This window comes from Malaya genurostris, chromosome 3, assembly GCF_030247185.1.
Source record: "Malaya genurostris strain Urasoe2022 chromosome 3, Malgen_1.1, whole genome shotgun sequence".
Lineage (NCBI taxonomy): Eukaryota > Metazoa > Arthropoda > Insecta > Diptera > Culicidae > Malaya > Malaya genurostris.
In genome coordinates this window covers 286,490,020-286,511,045 of record NC_080572.1, presented here as the reverse complement: position 1 = coordinate 286,511,045, position 21,026 = coordinate 286,490,020, and the positions used below count along the sequence as shown (strand labels likewise).

At 36.9% G+C, this 21,026-nt stretch overlaps 2 protein-coding genes across 2 annotated transcripts; one reads left to right on the top strand and one right to left on the bottom strand.

The window, feature by feature from the left end:
- Positions 1-8,403: 8,403 nt before the first annotated feature.
- Positions 8,404-10,540, top strand: LOC131434503 (elastase-1-like). The gene is made up of 3 exons (XM_058601253.1): positions 8,404-8,640; positions 9,900-10,299; positions 10,356-10,540. Exons 1-3 carry the CDS (start codon positions 8,420-8,422, stop codon positions 10,533-10,535), a joined length of 801 nt encoding a protein of 266 aa, XP_058457236.1. The 5' UTR covers positions 8,404-8,419; the 3' UTR covers positions 10,536-10,540.
- A 9,185-nt stretch (positions 10,541-19,725) lies between these two features.
- On the bottom strand, positions 19,726-20,766 carry LOC131434501 (elastase-1-like). The gene is made up of 3 exons (XM_058601251.1): positions 20,509-20,766; positions 20,040-20,439; positions 19,726-19,982 (listed from the first exon to the last, which is right to left on the bottom strand). Exons 1-3 carry the CDS (start codon positions 20,727-20,729, stop codon positions 19,803-19,805), a joined length of 801 nt encoding a protein of 266 aa, XP_058457234.1. The 5' UTR covers positions 20,730-20,766; the 3' UTR covers positions 19,726-19,802.
- Positions 20,767-21,026: the final 260 nt, after the last annotated feature.

Sequence of the window (21,026 nt, the reverse complement as noted above, 5' to 3'; positions counted from 1 at the left end):
CTTGCAGGAAGGATTCCGTAGAGATAGGACTACAGACCTTTTCAAAATTAAAAGGCCACCCTCGAGTTTCAAGCTTTCGCGTGATTTTGATGGGACCACCCTTACTCAACGATGGCAACGATGGACACAAATATAAGCAAAACATTTTCGTATCGCATATTTGTTGACAAACAAAGGCCACCTCTTGTTTGTTTGTCAGTTTGTGTTGAATATAGTGATTATAAATATCATTTTTATCCATTTAACAGCGTTATGTTACTATGGGTAAGCGAAAGAGACTAAATCAACTAGAACAAGGAGGAATTTTGGCCTTCAAGAAGGTAGGATGAGGGATCAAAGCAAATCCAACAAAGTATGGTCAGAATAAAAATGCACTACCTTGAGTTGTTCACAAATCCGCACTGAACTTAAGTTGGAAGCCATCAGTTTCGACGGTTTGGAGGGCATTAAAACTTTCGCCCAACATAGTTCGAGCAAAAATGAACAGTGCTCCGCGTTTACTACCTCACCACAAGAAAGCTCGACTGGAATTTGCACGTCGGAACATGTCCCAAGATTGGGAAAAGGTATGAACATGTTCTGCAATATTAAAAAAACGCATTTAAACTATTTAATAACAAATGTGTTAAACTATTACAGCTTATATTCTCGGATGAAGAAAAGTTTAACCTAGACGGGCCAGATAAGAAACCACGATATTTCTCAAACAGAAATTTTGGCGGTGGATCTGTAATGGTTTGGGGTGCGTTCTGTGCAACCGGCAGGCTGAAACTTCCATTTGTATCGCACAAAATGAAAAGTTCCAATTACCCTCAGAGCTAGTCTGCTGCCAGTAATTAAAAGAAGACGCAAGTCAAAGCTCATTTTCCAGCAGGATCACGCCAGTATTCATAAAAGTGCTGAAACAATGAAGTAGCTAAAGTCCGAGAAAATTGATAATTTGGACTGGCCAGCTTGCTCACCGGATTGAAATCCAATTGAGAATGTCTGGGGTATTATGGTACGACAAATTTATGCCGATAATCGTCCAAAAGTGCTATTCTTCAGTCTTGGGAAGCTATTGAACTGGCAACACTGCAGACATTGGTGCAAAGTATTCCAAATCGTGTTTTTCAGACAATAAACCGTTCCGGTGGAGCAACGGATCAATAGACGCTTTTTGTTGCTTATTTTAATCATCCGAACCTCAATAAACTGCAAGTAGCCTTATAATTTTGAAAAGCCATTTTTGTGATGTGAAGTGATGTGATGTGAAGTGAAGCCACCATCAGTTCAAGGACTTGCCAGTGGATGCGGGTAGACTTACAGTAGCCCCGATATGACTCACCCGTTCACCTTCTTACTATAGCTGTTACCGAAAAGCGAACAAAAAGGGTTGGGCGGATATGTAAGTAGAGTCACTTACTCGTATTCCGCGGGAATAAAAGATGCTCTTCCAACCATAATATCCAGTGCATGGATGAAGCATATCGCTATACATGTTTGAACCCGCCTGATGGTTTGTTTGCAAAGGGCGCGTCAGACTCATGTCAAACCTTCAGAAGGAAACAAGTTTCCTTCAAGTGACTTGGGCTGGCTATTCACAATCCCTCGTTCAGTCATCAATTTGTCCGATGCTCTCTCCCCTTTACGCCCCCGTGCAAAATGCACCGATAGCACCCAGTAGACGCCGTTCTATTGACTAAATGTCATCATAGACGCTCGGGGAGGCATGAGATAGGGACTTGTGAGGACTTAGTTATCTCACCATTTAACGACCATAATTTTGAAAAGCCATTTTTCCTTAAAAACGTTATATCACAAAAGTTTTTCAGCGAAATCAATCAACTCTTGGACTCACATTCGTGTTTTGCAATCTAATTTCATGTTCCATCGAAAAAAAAATTCTTAAACTATTCCTTTTTTTTGTATCTTGAAATTTATGGGTGGCCTTATAATTTTGAAAAGGTTTGATTGAACTTTTTCATGATGACCGAACACAGTTGAATATGCACAATAAGGCTGCTTCTGCGTAATTCCCACATACAAGATGTTTTCACTGGCAAAAGATTCCAAAATTTTCGTAAGATCGTTGTTTCATGTTCTCAGAGTCTCATAGTTACATAGCCTGCTGAGAATTTTTAACCCACTCTAACTTCTAGTTCCGGAATAACGGAGTAAATGTGCGTCATGAAGTGTACTTTATTTTCTCCGAAACCACAGTATCGATTGTCGCAAAAATAATCATACAATGGTCTCATAGTTCCGTAGTCGATTCCGAAGTAACGGAGTAAATTGTGTAAAAATTGAAAAAGCGTACTCTATTTGTAACCTGCTAGTTTACTTACACTGATTACTACATGCACAATTTGATTAATATTTGATCAAAATAATAATACACTGAACTCTTTTTTATGCGAATTTACGTACCGCATAAAAAAACCGCATAACTCTGAAAATTCGCATAAAAAAACTGCATAAGAGAAGACCGCTTAAAAAAAGACCTCAGTGTATGTATATAATAGCTTTTGCCTTGAATTAAACAAAAATGTATCGTTAAAATTATTATTGTTATGACTATTATCATAAGTATTTTTATCATCATTATTATTACTATCTTATTTATAACCCCATTTTCAATTATTCTTTTTAAATACGCTGCCTAAAGCCTAAACTTCAAGTTCCAATCCTGATATTGTATCAGATACTCCCTTAGTATTCAAATACAAATGAATTACAATGATTTAAATCACGGAAGGAAGGAAGTGAAACTTGAGTGCCTTCAGAAGGACACCGTAATTTTGATCGGCGTCCCCAAGAGGAATGTTACATATTTTTTTCAGAAGTCGCAACATTTTCGACTGCCAAGATTCAAATGAACGGTCTTGTCGTCCCATAGCCCGGTTGCATGCTATCCAGATCCGACTATCGGTTCCAGATTAATGGGGTATGAAAAAAAAGTTCTTTCGATTTTTTCAGACATCACAGGTTCAAAACTGGAAAAAGACGGTTAAAAGTCTGTACTGACTCTCACTGATTTTTAAGAGCTAACGTGTCTTCGAGGAAGTTTCACAAGATTATATAATGCTTCTTTTGAAAGTGGCACCTTAATTTTCGTTAAGGGGGTAGTACCGATTTCGAATAAAAATAATTTTTTTTCACAAAAAAAAATTGTTTTCTATCTCGTTTTTAAGAAAAAAAAAACATATGAAGTAATTTTGCTGAAGATATAAATATTGTAAAAAACATATTTTTTTCAATATATATTCACTTTATTTTAAAAACAGTCTTTTTTTTCGTTTTATCTTTTCCTATAAATTTTGTAAAAATCAGTTGCATATTTCGCTACGGCGCAAGGAGTTTTAACTTAGGTGAAAAAAGGTAAAATGTTGTATAACTCTGTCAGGAAAGAACAAACCTATGCACTACCTTCAACTAAAATATGGAATATTTTGTTTTTTACAATTATTCCAAACAAAGTGTGCATAACAAAATAACTCGAAACAAGTTATGAATAAAAAACTGATTTTAAGGGGGTTGCCATAAAAACGTTTCGTATATCCGAAACGGTGCGATCTAGACTTTTGCTATGATTGACAAAGTAAATTATTTTCAATAGCTCTAAAACTTTGTGGAAGAAAAAAAAATTCTATATCTTCAGAACAAAAAAGTTATGGTTATATTTTTTTTAAAAATAAGGCCATAGACAATTAGGAATAGAATCAAATTACGCGGTATATATTTGTAAATAATTTATTAAGAACAACAATATGCATTAAAAGAACGGTTTGGCAGCTACTGATTTATGTCCACGTTTTTATTGATTCGAACCACTGTGCATCGAACCGATTGTTGCAAACTCAAGATCTCATGATCACGTAGCCTGCTATAAAATTTCATCAAGATCCGACTTCTGTTTCTGTTTTTAACGAGGAAAAATATGTAAAAAAAATAGAAATGAAGTGCACTTGATTTCTTCAATAATAGAGAAAAAAAATTTGGCATACTAAAATTCAAATGTAAGGACTGTTTTTTCTCAAACGTACACTTTCATTAAAAAGGGATAAGGTTTCTCAATCAACTATTGAATATTACCTAAATCTGATCTCCGATACCGGAACTACAGACATTGTACGAATATTGTTTTTCAGCTAGACTAACTCGATTCGTCAAAGCAATAATGGATCGATTGATGTGCGTCGTTCGAGTATCGTTGTTCACTTTCCGTTCTCTTTTCTCCAATACAAACAACCAGCACCTGGATGACGCCATCGCTCGAGCTGCTCACAATGCCGATTGATTTGATACTAAACCAATTTTGGTTTAAGGTTAAGGAAATTTTGAAAAATTTGCAATACCAAAAACATGCCATGACCTTTGAAAAACTTTTATCTATCTGCAGGGTAAGAATGGTTTAAAAATTTGATGGATTTTCCGAGTGTTATCAAACATAGCTCTGAAAAATTAGTGTTTTTGTGACCTTTCACAATTATTACACACATTCAAACTGAAGCGAACTCTTCAGTTCATTGCAAAGTTGATCTTATTCTGGGGAAAATTTGAAAAAGCATCGTTGCGAATCAATTTGTTTTTTATTTAGTACTTCCAAATCGTCAAAATACAACGAAATCGGTTATATGAGATTCGATGATTTCCATGAAAAGCATGGAAAGCTTTGCCAAAAATGTATCTGAATGTAATCCTTACAGCCATAAAAAGGTTTATTTGAGAGAAAATATCACATCATCGTATTATTTTTTCCAAAGAATTGTGAAAGATTACTAAAACACTCATTTTTCGGAGCTATTTTGGATAACGATCCCTGCACATAGATAAAAGTTTGTAGAAGGTTTATATTCTTTTTGGTTTTGGTGAATTTTTCTAAACTTCCATCGAAAATTTCCTAAAATCACCCGCGCGCATGCAACGAGCTTTCGTGTTACGTAAATTTCTTTGTGACTTTTTCGCAAATGGGCGGTTTTTACAAAAATAGCAACATACAGAATTTTGATGTCGATTATTTCTTTTCGGATTTGCATATTTCATTGAAAAAAAAAATATCCAAATGCTGTACCGGATTCATTTCTGGCATTCAGAAGGGCCAAAGTGTGGAATTCTCTGCGATATTAAAGAGTGTTCGGAACATTTTCCTAGAACCCGTTTCTGCCAAATGCTAGCTTTATTTGCACTCGCTTGGTGTGAACTTCGCACAGCGAAGTGTGCACAAAGCTAATCAAATTAATCTGGATTATCACTGAGCTGATGATTTTTACCATTGATTTGCAAAGAAGCAATCTTAGTTCTTTTGATAATATTGTTTGCCATCGTTGTCCACTTTCCGTTTTCTTGTTCTCCAAGGCAACCGATCAGAATCTAGATGACGCGATCGCTCGTGTTTGAAGCAAAACTCACACAGCGAATGTCCAAGAGCAGATTAGCTTGAAAGCTAATATTTCGTTGATTAATAATCGAATAATTAAAAAAAATCGACATCTCTAGTTATCTATCAAAATTTCATGACACTTGATTCATTTTCGTGTTTTAATTGACGCTACTTTTGCAAAATTAGATATTTACAATGAATAAAGACAAATTGCGAGGGATGGCAAAACACTGTTTTAATAAAATAAAAATATAGTGCAAGCAAAAAAAAACCTACCGGGCTCCGCTTCGAGCATTATTGACTGCTATCAAATCTCGATAAACATTAAAAATGGTGCAAATGACTAATGTTTAATTTCTCTTTCAATTAGTACGGCATATTCCTGTATTTTTCAGCAATTTCAGTAATTATCAAAAGAAAAAGTAAACGAAGAGAAACTGTCATTCGCGCTCAGGACCTTTTCTAATGTTTGGCTTCAAATATTATCAATTAGTTTTTGCACGATGACGACACAAATGAACTGTCGATGAATCAAATTCATTTTTGACAGTTGCCATGTGTTTGTTTTGTTTTGCGACTGCAAATTAAAAATTGAAAAATAACAAAAAGTGCCTCTTAAAAACATGTTCCACAGTGAAAACAACTAAGAAGATTACCCTGTATGTGTTTCCAGCATCAAGGAGCGATATTTGCATAAATCTGTTTAGTGTGAGGCGACTTGCAATTTTAAAATTCAAACGATGAACCTCTGATGAACTTTAAAACTGTAAACAAACACACGTCGACTGTCAAAAAAAGTTCATTCTGTTCATTTTTGCGAGGTTATGTTATGTTTGTGCAAAACCTAATAATATTAGATTTTTTACCATGACGTCACAAATGAGCAGAAATTAATCTTTGACAGTTCAGCCGACGACACGACCTGCCACTCGCTTTTAAAACTGTATCGTAAATTCAACTACCCCTCAGTAACTCGTAATGTCAAAATGAGATCTTGGTAAATATGTTTGGAACTGGGAACCCAGGTTGATAAACTGTTGATTCTAGAATAACAATATCCTTGGTTACGTTTATTGTTCAATTGAAAAAAATTGAATAGAACAAAACAAATCAATAAGTATTTCACCATAGTTCTATTGTATGTCGCAAAGGAATAATACGAAATTGCAATTATGAATGTATTATGGGTTTAATTTAAATGGTTAGCTTATATGGTTACCAATTCTACAAAATATCAATAAAAACTCATACAGGGAAAATATGACGAAAAATTAAAACGATTAAGACGACTTAGATTAACTTCACCAAGATTCTTAGTGAAGAAGTATTTTTGATATGACAGAACTAAAAGTTTTGCGAGTCATACTTAAGAAAATCCACCCGTATTCAAACACTCGGTACTTGTACAAACAGAACATCCATGAACGAGATGTAAAGTAAAATACCTTTGTAACAACTATTTTTAGTTTTTTATTGAAAAATAAATGAATGGGCATTTTACTGCGGTCGGTCGTGTCATAGTAGAATCGATATTTATTCTATGGGCAGATAACAATTTGAGTGAGTAACCGGCCGTATTCTTGGGCTGTTTTATACACGCTCTCTTCATTTCTTATCAGGAAACAATTAAATGGTAACTTCGTCAAATTATCGAATATATTGATAGTGAAGTTCGCAGTCGAAGTTTATGTAGAGCTCCACAGCGAAATCTGATATATACACAGCTAGGTTTCGTATATTTTCTGGAGATTCGTATTTGAAAGCTTACTAAATTAAAAAGTTTGTAGGCTCTTCCAAAACACCACCATCTGGTCGAACTGAAATTATAAATCTGTTATGAGAAATATTTTAAATAATCTTCAAAACTTCACAGAAGCAATCTTGCGATATTCGAGTTCAGACGAACTTTCTCAATTTATTTGTTTATTTTTATTTCTAGGGTACCTTGGTAACTATGTTGTAGCAACCAGAACAGTGTTGCTTCAGAATTTCATTTTTATCATTAACAAGGGGTCGCTATATTTGCGGTAACTGGCAGTAAATCGCTCACGAACACATTTTATTCCGATTTTCCTTCGAAGTGCCTGGTCGTGTCGTCGGTTCAGCGGTACTGTTTACAAACAAGCTTAAACAAAATCGAGGAACACATCTCAAACAGTCATCTTTTCACTTCACAACTAGCCACTTTTATTCAAGAAATCTCTGGAACGAACCGTATCGAATCGTTCACAAATGTTTTTAAACTCTGTTTAGGCGATATGGATCGTGAACGTTCTCATGCGTTTGTCAACAAACAAACAAACAAACAAAGTCTCTTTACAAACAGTACCGCTGAACTGTCAAAATGTGTTCATCCGATTGAGGTTAGCAGTGACGGTAAAAAACCTAATGGCAAATGCAAAATTAATTTAAATAGGGGGTAGTGGAGTTAGTTGAATCACGCTGGATATTCAAACCTAGCTGTTTTAGGCCTCGTGCTAGTGGTAGGGTCCTGTTAGATACCGTGCAAATTCCGTTCTTCAATTTCTGGTGATTGTTCTGTTACACGCTGTTCGAGAACTGAATCTACTGGTATGCGGTGTAGGTGAACACGTGCAAGGTCTGCTTACTGCTTTGATCGCTTTAATTGCTGTCACTGTTGAAATAGGCTGTGAACGTAGAACATTTTTCATTACCGTTAAGTGCCCGAGTAAAATAAGCTTGTTTGGGTCAGTATGAAATACATAGGTCACATTTGGCCGAATGTAGGTTCAAAGGTTGCTAAATTTATTTTTCAAATGGGAAAGACTAATCAGTTATTGATCGTAACGCAACGATTTGCTGACGGATTTTCCAGTAATCAAAATTATCGCAACTCTAGCCCACCCGAAGCGTTTTCTTTCGAGATAAAGAAATTAAAATAGGTATTGATTAGAGTCGTGCATGGACTTGTTCTCTTACCAGGTGTCGTTAGATCCATCCCAATTAGAACGGTTAGAGGTTAGGATTTAAAATGCCGTGCTTGATCGCAAGTTATTTCATTCGTTTGTAGTCGGTACCCTGAAACCATACATCAGAATGCAGTTTTGGAGTATTCTACTGTTTTCGTTTGCGGTTTTGCTAGCAACTGCTTCAGCAGTGAGCTCACCTCGAATTTCTGGTGGCACCATTGCTTCACCTACCGACATTCCGTGGGCTGCCGGTGTCATCATCCACGGAGGAACTTCCGGTCATGACTTTTGCAGTGGAGTTCTGATTTCACCTCGCCATGTGCTGACTTCAGCCGATTGTGTTTCTGGGTAGTCATGAAATTTTCTATTGTTCTGTAGATGAAGCAGTCGATTTTTTTTTTGTCGTGAATACGACTTACTTTACTATGGGGCGCCTTTTCAAAATTTACCCTCTGAGAGAGTGATAAGTTTTTGATCGTGAATATCTCATGTTATATCGAATGAATCAACATAATTCTTGCTACATGCCATCGGAAATATGATCACAATTTTATAATAAAATTTTCAGTTGTGTGACATAATCTCAAATAATTCAAAATTAAGCTTTTCTGATATGTTTGGTATAAACGAGTATCAAAGAGGATAATTCATAAGGCGCGTTTGCCTTGCTCGTATTTTTAAAGCTCATAGCTCCGTGATCTGTGAAAGGATTTATATAATCTAACTACCAATAGAATCGAAATTTTTCAATTTAAACGTGTATAGCAAAAGCAATGAAGTATTTCAATAGTACACTGTTGAAAAACCTGTCTCATTTGACCCATATCAACACCAGCCAATCAGAACGCGTTCTCAGGAAGAGAACAAAATATCTGCTGCTGTACAACTAATCGTTCGAGGAAAATGTACCGAAAAGTGGTGAATATCGTAGTGAGTTCCTCAATTTGGTCCTTCTGAATGCTAGAAACGAATCTCAACAGCATATATATTTTCTTTCAATAAATTATGCGAATCCGAAATGAAATAATCGACATTAAAATTCTGTATGCTGCTATTTTTGTAGCCGTTAGGACCGGCCATTAGTGAAAAAGCTGCAAACGAAATCACGTAAAAAGAAGTCTCCTAGCAAAAAATGAATCAGTTTGGATTCTATCACCACTGCGAGCAGATATATTGTATGTCGTTTGCAAAGCTAGTTTCGCTTTCGACAAGAGCGATTACGCCACAGCTGCCAGTCATTTTTATTGGTGAAAAAACAACGGTGGAAAGCATCACACAAAATCAGCCGTTCTAATGGCTCTAAAAGTTTTTTAAAAACTATTAGGAATTATTTTTCTCAAGTCTAAGGTATTTATCCTCAGTTTAGTGCAAATCTAAAACAGTTTGGTTAGATTTGTGCACTTTTCGCTGTGTGAAATTCACAGTATTCGAGATCAAGTGAAGCTTACTTTGTTTTTGCTAAAAATGTGAAAAAGAGGAATGCTTGCATAATTCATACAATTGATCAACTAATCGATATTCGGAGGTGATAAGGAACATGTCAGTTGTTTTCGTATTCACGACATCGAGTTATGTCTCTGACATTACCCACCCGCCTTTTTCAACAGGGCAATTGAAGTCACCGTGGCTCTGAATGCTAGTAGAATGACCAGCATTGGAACTCTGATGAGTGTGGCGAACGTTCTAATTCACCCTGGCTGGACTTCGCTGTTACGTCGTGACGATCTTGCTATCCTTACGCTAAATCAGGATGCTCCAATCGACAACGAAACCATCCGTCCAGTTAACATGCCCCGTAGATCCGATGCCAGTAACAGTTTTGTTAATTTTGTCGCGACCACGGCTGGCTGGGGAAATACAGGAAATCGTGACAATGAACCCATTCCCACGGATGACCTGCGTTTTGCTAGGGACACTGTAACATCGAATGCGGCTTGTCAACTTTCGTACGCCTGGGTGAGGAGTACTCATATCTGCATTGGAACTGACGATGGCGGTCCGTGCAACGTAAGTTGATATTATTATTTATTTCGTTTTGCTAAAGCATTTGATAATTTTTCCAGGGTGACGAGGGAGGTCCAGTGACAGTTCAGGAAGCTGGCCGAATTTTCCTTATTGGGGTACATTCGTTCCATTTTAACGGCATTCGTGGATGCGACCGTGGCCGATCGGCCGTGGCCACCAGAATAACTGACTATTTGGATTGGCTGACAGAGAATTTCGATACTATTGTTCCAGAATAAAGTGATATTTTATATTTCATAACCCTGGAGTTGAATACACGTAATAAATGATCAATATACTAGCATCAAGGAGCTGAAGCATGTCGTTGCTTTGTTCGAGGGTTTAAAAAAATTTCACTTCCACCCAAGAGTTCAAATGTCTGATAATGTGTGTGCGTATTTCTAATTAATCCTTGCACAAATAGGTGAATTCGAACATTTTTCCACTCTGGATACAAATAATAGTTTGTAGAACTCAAAATTTTCTTTTCTCTATGGGTATAGTTAAATCTAGTGGTCGCACCAAAGATAAATAATGAAGACCTGAGTGTGATGAAGAGCATTTGAAAAAAAGTCGCACATTGTTGAGTGTACCCGGTACCTTCTACATATAATGACCGCACTCACCACTTGGTGGCGCGCGCGGTTTACTGAATTTTGGTTGCGAGTGTATTAGGTTTTTTATCGTGACGACACAATTGAACAACTGTTCATCCTTGACAGTTCAGCGGTACTGTTTACAAACAAGCTTAAACAAAAATCGAAGAGCACATCTAAAACAATCATCTTTACACTTTGCAACTAGTCACTTCTATTTAATAAATATAAAAAACGAACCGTATTCAATCGTGAACGAATGTTTTAAAACTTTATTTAGGCGATACGGACCTTAAATGGTCTGATCCAATTTGTCAATAAACAAACAAAAGAAATTTCTGTTTACAAACAGTACTGCTGGACTGTCAAAAAGTGTTCATCCGATTGAGGTCAGCAGTGACGGTAAAAAACCTAATTGTGAGTGCCGGAAGCAAACGTCAACGCAGGGAAGCCAAATTTATAGTTTCGGTAGGTATGCTTAATGACTTCTTGAAATGCACAAACGTTGGAAATACTTCTTTTTGTGATAACAAACTGTAAATCATCTGTCAACAGCTATAATAAAGATGACTTCTGGATGATTCTGTGCTCGGTGGGAGTTAGTCATAACAGCGAAATAGAAAACTTTTATCTTAGGTCTGGTAGCAATGTAGCACATATGAACAATAATTCTACCAAAATAAAGCATAAGGGCATGTTCAGGAGTGTTCTAGTTTATGTCAGTTTCAAAATTTAAATCTAGAATTTATAACAAAATGAACTGGCAACCCCAGCAGCATTTTATCTGTTTCAAATATAGAAAAAATAGAACGGCAGCGTGTACCAGTTTCAAATTTGACAGTAGAACCAAAGATAAATAATAAAGACATGTACGTGCTTATGAATATTTTAAAAAAATGTGGTTCGTTCCCGGTACCTTCTGAAATGACCGCACTCATTGCTTGGTGGGGCGCGAGATAAATTGCATTGTTATCATTTCAACCAAAGTGTGCCATAAAATCTATCTTCTATAGATAAAAATGAATGTAAGTTTGTATGTTTGTAACGCGATAACTTCGGAACTACTGAACGGATTGCCACCAAACTTGGCACAGGTACTTCTTGTATTTCAGAGATAGTTATAAACGTATTTGGGGGACGGGAGCGTAGCAAGTGTCGTAACCAAAGAGGGGTCATGAAAAAATTCATATAACTTGATGAAAACCGATATTTTTTGAAGATCTTAGAAACATTTTGCATACCGTAGATATAATTTAATGGGGGATGGATGCAGCAAATGCCTTTAAAAAGGGGGGTGTAATGTTTGTAATGGCATAACTTCAAAACTACTTAACGGATTGCTATTAAACCTGGTACATGTACTTCTTGCTCTTCAGATATGCTTATAAGAATATTTCCATGGGGGGAGAGAGCGTAGCAAGTGTCCTTAACAATGGTGGTCATTAAAAATATTATCTAATTTGGCGAGAATCGGTACTTTTTGAAGACACTTTTTGCACAACTTAGATAAGATTATGAGGATATTCTGTTAGGAGAGGGTGTAGTAAGTGCCTCTAAAAAAGGAGTGCAATGTTTGTAACGGCATAACTCTGGAACTATTGCACGAATTGCTAAAAAATTTGGTACAGTTATTTCTTGCTCTTCAGAAATAGTCATAAAGGTATTTTTATAGGGAGGGAAGCGTAGTAAGTATCATTAACAGGAGGGGCCAAGAAAAAAAATTCATAAAATTTGACAAGAATCGATAATTTTTGAAGATCATGCTAACATTGTCCATACCTTAGATATGATAGATATGGGGAGTGAATGTATCAAGTGCATTAAAAAAGGGGGATGTAACGGCATAACTCCGACACTAATGAACGGATTGCTATCACACTTGGCATAGCTGCTTTTTGCTCTTCAGAGATAGTTGTAAGGGTATTTTTTATGGGGGAGAGAGCGTAGCAACTATCCTTAACAGGGGTAATGAAAAAAATTATTTAATTTGACAAGAATCGAAACTTTTTGGAGACCATAGACACTTTTTGTGCAACTTAGGGTATTCGTGTGGGGTGGATGTAGTACGTCCCTCTAAAAAGGGGATGTAATGTTTGTAGCGGCGCAACTCCGGAACTACTGAACGGATTGCTATCAAATTTGGCACAGATACTTCTTGCTCTTCAGAAATGATCATTAGGACATTTTCAGGGAGGAAAGTGTGTATGAAGTGTCCTTAATATGGGGGGAGAGGGTCAATGACGAAATTTGAATAGAAGCGACATTTAGACTAGAAGGAGGGGTTTTTGAAAATTAATTTTAATCTCCCATTTTTTATAAAACAAGAGTGGCAAAAATTTCAAGGTCGTATTTTTCTTTAAATAATTTTAAAAGATCTGGTTCAATTTTGCCGGGGAATTCAAAGTTCACTGACAAAAAGGAAGTTAAATCAAAATAGATTATAAGGTTATTTTGAGGGTGAGAGAGAGTAGCAAGTGCCCCGAACATGGAAAGTGTTAGGGAAAATTGATCGGGTTTTCCGAAAAATTGGTGCTTCTTTACGAGCTCAGTATATTTCTAGAAACTGAGAGAGGTTCACAAAAATATTCACAAGAGGGGAAATAAGTATTCTCAACATTGATCTGAATTGACGAAATCATATAATCAATGTGAATTTTAATATGTAAATTGAGAAAACTGTCGACTCAAGGTGATGGAAATAGGATTGCAATATTTGTATTAACTGAATCATTGTTCTATAGGTTTTCCTCTCCGATGAACGACCAAAATGGTTAAAGCCGGGGTAAAATAAATTATATAAAAAAGTTATTCTATAGTACAAATGTAGTTATGATGTTAAACAACCTTTTGTTATAAAATAATCATTATCAGATGGAAAGTTTTGAACAATTCATGATGTCATAAAATTTTTATAAAGAGGAGGGAGTAGCAAGTGATTATATCCATGGAAGCCAAAGGTATTGCAGATCGATTGTGACGAGGAAGTACGGAAGTACGTTACAAGCACATATAGATATGAAACTCGGAGGTTACTAAGAAGGTATTTATAGAGAGAAAGGTGTTTTGAATGTTCCTAACAAAAGGATTCTAATATAAAACTGATTCAGTTTGTCGAGAATACCATGAAAATTATGATTATTGTGAGATCTGAGATAAGACACTGATCATTCGCAGTCTGAACATGAACGGAGTATTGTTCGATCGGGTTTCCGTCTAAGTTATGTTTCACTACAAGAGTATTTCACTAAGCAGGACAACTTCGAGAATTTTTTTCGGCCTTCCCTTCACGAAATATTTCCGAGCAACGCCGGGTAATTCAGCTAGTTTCAATATATACAAATGAGCTACCGAATCGAAAAGGTTCTCACGGTTTGACATTTGCATTATGGATGTTTGATGTATGAACTCAGCAGTGCAACCAATTTATCACCATTGGTGCCAGTTTCAAGGAGGACCGTAGATATGCGCCAAAAAAGATCGTGACTGTCATGTCTGGAAATTCGTTTGTGGTAGTACTGTTCGACTAAATAAAACTAGAACGGCTTCCTGGGGATACGTTTGTTTCAGGTTCAGTTATTATATAGACCACCAATATGAATTTTGCAGCTGCTGAATTTGCTCTAATAGTCCTGTGTCTCAAACGAGTTACTATTATTTGGTACACCGAATAATGAATTTCGTTAGTTCATTCTGCTATTCAGATTTAACAAAGGGAAGTAAGCTAGCATGATTCAACAGTTAATTAATGTTGCCTTAGTAATAATTATGTTATATTCGTTTTGTTTACCTAAATTTTTCCAATGACTATTTTTTAATTGCAGAAACGCAAGTCGCATAAATTGCATAAACGACAGTGACGGTTTGGAATATGACGAGTAGGATCATTGTTCCACGCAGTAAATGAGAGAAAATAGTACATTTTCATTGTGGCGAAAATCGTTTCGTTATAAAAACTTTTCATTACTTCAATGTAATTTATTGTGTTTTAGTCATCCTCCAAAGAAATAATTATTGTCAATAGAAATCTAAGCCATACCATTCACCCAGACAAACTTTGACGTCGGCAAAACTATTGTTCAACCATACTAAACAGCTTATTAAGTTGTTCCGAATCGACGACAGGAATTCAAACACATGAAATATTCCAACTTCAGCCGGGTGAACTTTTTTTCTGATCGCTTCGATAACGACTGCTGCTTTTTGGTGCTTTGTTAAAAACTCTGATGTCGCCAAAGACCTATGCTCCAGGCATGATGAGATATCTGACTTATAAGCATATTCTTAATCTAAACCATTTCATATGAAGTACGACAATTCTGTATCCGTTAGCTGTGAAGACGAACAATGAGCAAAATAAACTTAGAACGGAATTTTGCCAAAGAATGTTTTGTAAGTTGTATTTCAACTTTCTTTTCACTGAACTACAAGTGAAAACCTCGCTGCGTGACAAAAAAAACCTTTCTTTATTACGAAATATTCAAATTTTCACCGTACTAAAACCACAAACGAATTTCCAGACATGACAGTCACGATCTTTTTTGGCGCACATCTACGGTCCTCCATGAAACTGGCAACAATGGTATTGAACTGTTGAGTTGACATCATCGCATTTATAACACAAATGTCAAACCGTGAGAACCTTTCGATTCGTCAGCTCATTTGTGTATATTGAGATTTTATGGTACACTTAATATTTTGTTTGTTTTGATGTAATCAGGTAACACCATGATCTCTCGTGTATTTAAATTAATAGAGAGAAGACAGTTTACAGCAGATATGAATTATAGCAGTTAAATGGAAGTTACAATGTATACTTTTCGCGTTGGAAGTAACGGTGGCTCGGAAAGTTCGGAATTCCAAGTGCTAATACAGTAGATTTCCGACGTTCCATTATGTACTACGAAAAAGTCAGAGTAGATTGCATAAATGGTAAAAAATCAAAATCTACGGTTGACGAGTATATGGAAGAAATGAGCATGATGGATGCCCATTTTTCGTGCTTTTCCGTTTTGCGATTCGTTTTGCTTATCTTGTTGGTTATTTTTAACAAAAGTCTTTTTATATTATGGCATCGAAATGAGTGACATTTGATTCTGCCCTACTCATGGCCAATTTTGTTGACATTTGATTCTGCCCTACTCATGGCACACTTTAATCGAAATGATATCAATGCAATTAATCTCGTGCTCCATCAAGCGGTGAGTACGGTCATTTTAGAAAGTACCGGGTACGAATCAGACTTTTTCAAATTATTGTAGGAACATACATGTCTTCATTATTTATCTTTGCTAATACGATACAACGTGTTCACTCGTTGAGGGTTTCATCGGAAGTGGAAATGAACAGCTTGTTCGGAAGATCATCATTTAGATCGACACCAACTGTTTCATTTGGCGTTTACGTATAAATATTGTGTTTGGAACTCATTAGCGCTGCCAGTTTCATACTCCTGTTGCCAGTTGAACGGTGGACAGCATTATGACCAAAAAAACTTCTTCACTGTCTAGTTTGTATATTTGCTTGTGGGCGCACTCAAACTGCAAACAAATTGCAGACTTGACAGTGGCAACTTTTTTCGAACGCACATCACGGTCCTCCGTTAAACTGGCACCTCTGCTGAGTTGCCTTCATCATTTACAATGTAAATGTCAAACTGATAGAACTGAGGAAAACTGAAATCATAATAATATTGAAGAGTGTTTCGGTGACTCATGTTTTTTAGGAAATATTGAAAATTGGATAATATTAAAATTGATTTCATTTAAAGTGACGTAAGAGCAAATTTTCGAGGTTTGACTTTACTTCGAAAAAGTCAGAGCCGATTGCATACACTAAGTGAAACTGAAGTTCCTTATCACAATCGGCAAAGAAGAAACTTTTGCTCAAATCATTTCAATAAGTGCAATTATCAATTTTCAAATCTGCATTTCTCTTATCATATTGTCCCACAGTCCGGATTCAACTTCCTGTTCGGAAATTACAGAATGACGAGTGTTGAAACCTTCAATTTCAATAATGTGACACGATGTCAAAGAGAGCTAATACCTTTAAACTATTCAGAAACAGCAGAAAAGGCGGTCGAAAATTTCAAAATATAACTCACATAGATTTCTCAGAGATGGCTGAATCCGTTTTATATAAATTAATATTCAAATAGAGAATCCTAGTCCTAGTTTCATATGATCCAATTCAATTTCATCGAGTCTCACCTTCCGGGTCTGGAAACACAAGGAAACGAGTACTGAAAATTTTAATTCGTCATCAGAAGCAATGCTGTTAATCAGTCTACTGCACATTCTAACTCACAAGTTTCACATTCTAACTCATGACCTTCGCTGTCGAGCCGAATGGGCATCATCCCGTCCTTCAAGCGTTTCTCTTTCTACCGAAACTCGGTTTAACCACCGTCAGTTTATCTCTTGAACAATTGAATGAGAGAGCGACCTTCAAGTGTGGTTTATGTAAACATTCGAATTGGTTCAAGATAATGGATGAATGGTAAACCAGTCATGATAACTGAAATATCAATTACAAAATAAACATAAATTAATTGTTCCCTCTTTCAGTTTACATTTTTAATGTTTGAAAAAACACATCTCAATACATTTCAAACAGTCGAAATTATCGATTTTAACTGGCTGGTCGATAATTGAGAACTCAAATGAGAGCCGCCACCCTTTTATTTATCATTACGGTCGGAGTCGCACTTGCTCACCACCCACAGTGAAGACAAGGAAGACAATGAAACAGGTAGACTACTTGGTATTACAAACTGAGCAAGCAAAACTTCAAGTGACTAGGTACGGTTATTCAATTGACGATAAATTCTGGGAGCTTCGGTAACAAAAGTAAAATGAATTAGAAGGGATACGTTGACAGTCAACGGCCAGAAAATTCCATTTTCAGCTAATAATATTCGATTAAAATGAAGTTTTACCGCACTGATCAAAAGTGACGATGAACAACAGGAAAATTTTTCTAGTAGCGGTCCAATACTCCAAAATTGAGCTTATAATGAGTTTCTAGAGATGACCAGCGCGATATTCATAAAAGGTAGAATTAATTGAAATGAAAGGTCGTCAGGTTTCATAGATTTCCATACTGTTTTAACACTTACGACTTCCAGTTCCGGAACAAGATAAAGAGTGCTCCAAATTTTAAAGTATCATATGTGTTTATGCTTCCTCATTCTCTTCGACTTGAGTTAGTATATCGCGTAGATATTGTCTATGTAACTAAACACTTATGCTTGGCAATATTTTCAATTCAAACGAAGATGCTCACTATTGAAATGTTATCACCCATGAGAATGTTATGGCCGAATTGTATGCGATGAATTGAGCTTCGAAGACATGTTCGCTCCACACACTGATCTACCCAGAACGTTAGAATGATTTCTTTCGATAGAATGAGTCAATCGATGTTATTAGACAGTGAATCGAAAACAAAGAAATACTCATCTATTTAGCGAAACATGTTGGTTGATGAGAACAATCAAAAATTCGTACTCAAGAACACCAGAATACACAAGCGTTCAAGCGCGATGTAATTATTCTAGAGACAATACACATCGTTGAAGTATTGAGTGCTTTGTTTGATAAGTCATAAAACTTCACAGGTTTTCGCTGTAACAAGAGCATAGTGGAGGCCGTTCTGATCATTCATGAATAGCATTAGAAGGAGTGGTCACTTGTTTCGACTCGTGAAGAACAGAAAAAGTCTTCTTGCCGTGCATCAAAACTATTCCAATTTGTAGGTTATATGAGTTGACTTACCTTGGCGGTTTCTGGTTTCCGGCCCCAGAAGTAGCGGTCAAAACCCAAAAAAATGGAACACACGCGATCCTATCATATACCGGTGCATTGTCTTGAAAACACGATTTTTTCGTTCCCAATCAATCCAATAACGCACACTTATACTTGCTGTCAATGGTGTTTTTCCTTTTTCGAGGTAGTCCACGAAAATTCTACCATGACATTTCCAAATAATCGACTTCATGACCTTTCCGCCCTATTCAGTCTCCCGCATCGGAGCACTCGTGCTGACGTCAGTCCATTGTCGGGTAATCATTCTGTTCGCAGGCGTTTAATAATGCATCCGAAGTGTGCTCGCGTTCGTCTTTTTAGTCCTGAGTATGTGCAGCACTTAGCAGCAGGATACATTTTCGATCTGCAGAATCGAAACCATTACTTCACGGTGTAATCTGAAGGAGCACTAGCACCAAAATATTCATTCACATTTTGCTCCACAAATATGTTTTTCAAGAACGAAAATCAGTTTGTCTTTCTTATATAGAAAGAGTATACAATCACTGCGAGAACCGAATTTAAAACCGTAGTAAGGAGGTAACGATGTGTAAACTCTATGGAACTGTGCTACAGCTTGCTCCAAAATATGGGTTAGGGGATTGCTTCGATATATGGTTGTTAGTTTAAGGCCTTATTAATTTACTATGCTATTCATATATCGGCAATAGTAGTAAAAATTTCTGCAATAAAACTTGCATAAATTGCTTATACTACTAGTAATTAGAAAGACATCAATGAACCATTAGGTATATAAAACAGGTTTTAATAAAGTTTTATAATATGTAAGAAAACAGTTCGATTTCGACAGCCCCTGGGTACGTACCTGATTATAGTAACCCACGAACCAGCAGACAAAATTTGACAGCAGTTCTATCAGTCGAACTCTAACCGTGATGGCAAACACAGTGAAACAACACCGTTCAGCAGTGTGCGCGTTCAAAGAACGGCACACAAATATTTGAACTCTCGGGTAAAAGTGAAAAAAAAGTTATTTGAACTCTCGAACAAAGCAACGACATGATCAGTTCCTTGATGCTACTGTATCGATCATTTATATTACGTGTATCAAACTTCAGCTTTATATACTACACAAAATATCACTTTATTCTGGAACAATAGAATCGGAATTCTCTGTCAGCCAATCCAAATAGTCAGTTATTCTGGTGGCCACGGCCGATCGGCCACGATCGCATCCACGAATTCCGGAATAGTGGAACGAATGTACCCCAATAAGGAAAATTCGGCCAGCTTCCTGAACTGTCACTGGACCTCCCTCGTCACCCTGGAAAAAATTATCAAATGCTTTAGCAAAACGAAATAAATAATAATGTCAACTTACGTTGCACGGACCGCCATCGTCAGTTCCAATGCAAATATGAGTACTTCTCACCCAGGCGTAGGAAAGTTGACAAGCCGCATTCGATGTTACAGTGTCCCTAGCAAAACGCAGGTCATCCGTGGGAATGGGTTCGTTGTCACGATTTCCTGTGTTTCCCCAGCCAGCCGTGGTCGCGACAAAATTAACAAAACTGTTACTGGCATCGGATCTACGGGGCATGTTAACCGGACGGATGGTTTCGTTGTCGATTGGAGCATCCTGATTGAGCGTTAGGATAGCAAGATCGTCACGACGTAACAGCGAAGTCCAGCCCGGGTGAATTAGAACGTTCGCCACACTCATCAGAGTTCCAATGCTGGTCATTCTACTAGCATTCAGAGCCACGGTGACTTCATTTGCCCTGTTGAAAAAAAAATAACGACTCCATCAGAAATTAGAAAATTGGTTGGTTTTACGGTTCGTTCACTACCCAGAAACACAGTCGGCTGAAGTCAGCACATGGCGAGGTGAAATCAGAACTCCACTGCAGAAGTCATGACCGGAAGTTCCTCCGTGGATGATGACACCGGCAGCCCACGGAATGTCGGTAGGTGAAGCAATGGTGCCACCAGAAATTCGAGGTGAGCCCACTGCTGAAGCAGTTGCTAGCAAAACCGCAAACGAAAACAGTAGAATACTCCAAAACTGCATCCTGTTGTATTGTTTCAGTGTAGTGCGACTACGAACGACTGAAATGACTTGCAGTCACACGCGGCATTTTAAAGCCTAAAGTCTAATCTTTCTGATTGAAATGGACTTATCGACGCCATCTGGTAAGAGAACAAGTCAATATACGACCCTAATCAATACCTATTTTAATTTCTATATCTCGTAATAAAAGCACTACGGGCATTTTATCTCTCGAACGGTAGGTGGGCTAAAATTGCGATAATTTTGATTACTGGAAACTTCGTCAGCAAACCGTTTCGTTACCGTCAACATGTGGTT

Bases quoted from the DNA above. Each gene is read 5' to 3' on its own strand.
- LOC131434503 (XM_058601253.1), top strand. From the start codon at position 8,420: ATGCAGTTTTGGAGTATTCTACTGTTTTCGTTTGCGGTTTTGCTAGCA. The intron at 8,641-9,899 runs GTAGTCATGAAA...CTTTTTCAACAG, and splicing joins TCAGCCGATTGTGTTTCTGG to GGCAATTGAAGTCACCGTGG. The intron at 10,300-10,355 runs GTAAGTTGATAT...TAATTTTTCCAG, and splicing joins ACGATGGCGGTCCGTGCAAC to GGTGACGAGGGAGGTCCAGT.
- LOC131434501 (XM_058601251.1), bottom strand. From the start codon at position 20,729: ATGCAGTTTTGGAGTATTCTACTGTTTTCGTTTGCGGTTTTGCTAGCA. The intron at 20,440-20,508 runs GTAGTGAACGAA...TTTTTTCAACAG, and splicing joins TCAGCCGACTGTGTTTCTGG to GGCAAATGAAGTCACCGTGG. The intron at 19,983-20,039 runs GTAAGTTGACAT...AATTTTTTCCAG, and splicing joins ACGATGGCGGTCCGTGCAAC to GGTGACGAGGGAGGTCCAGT.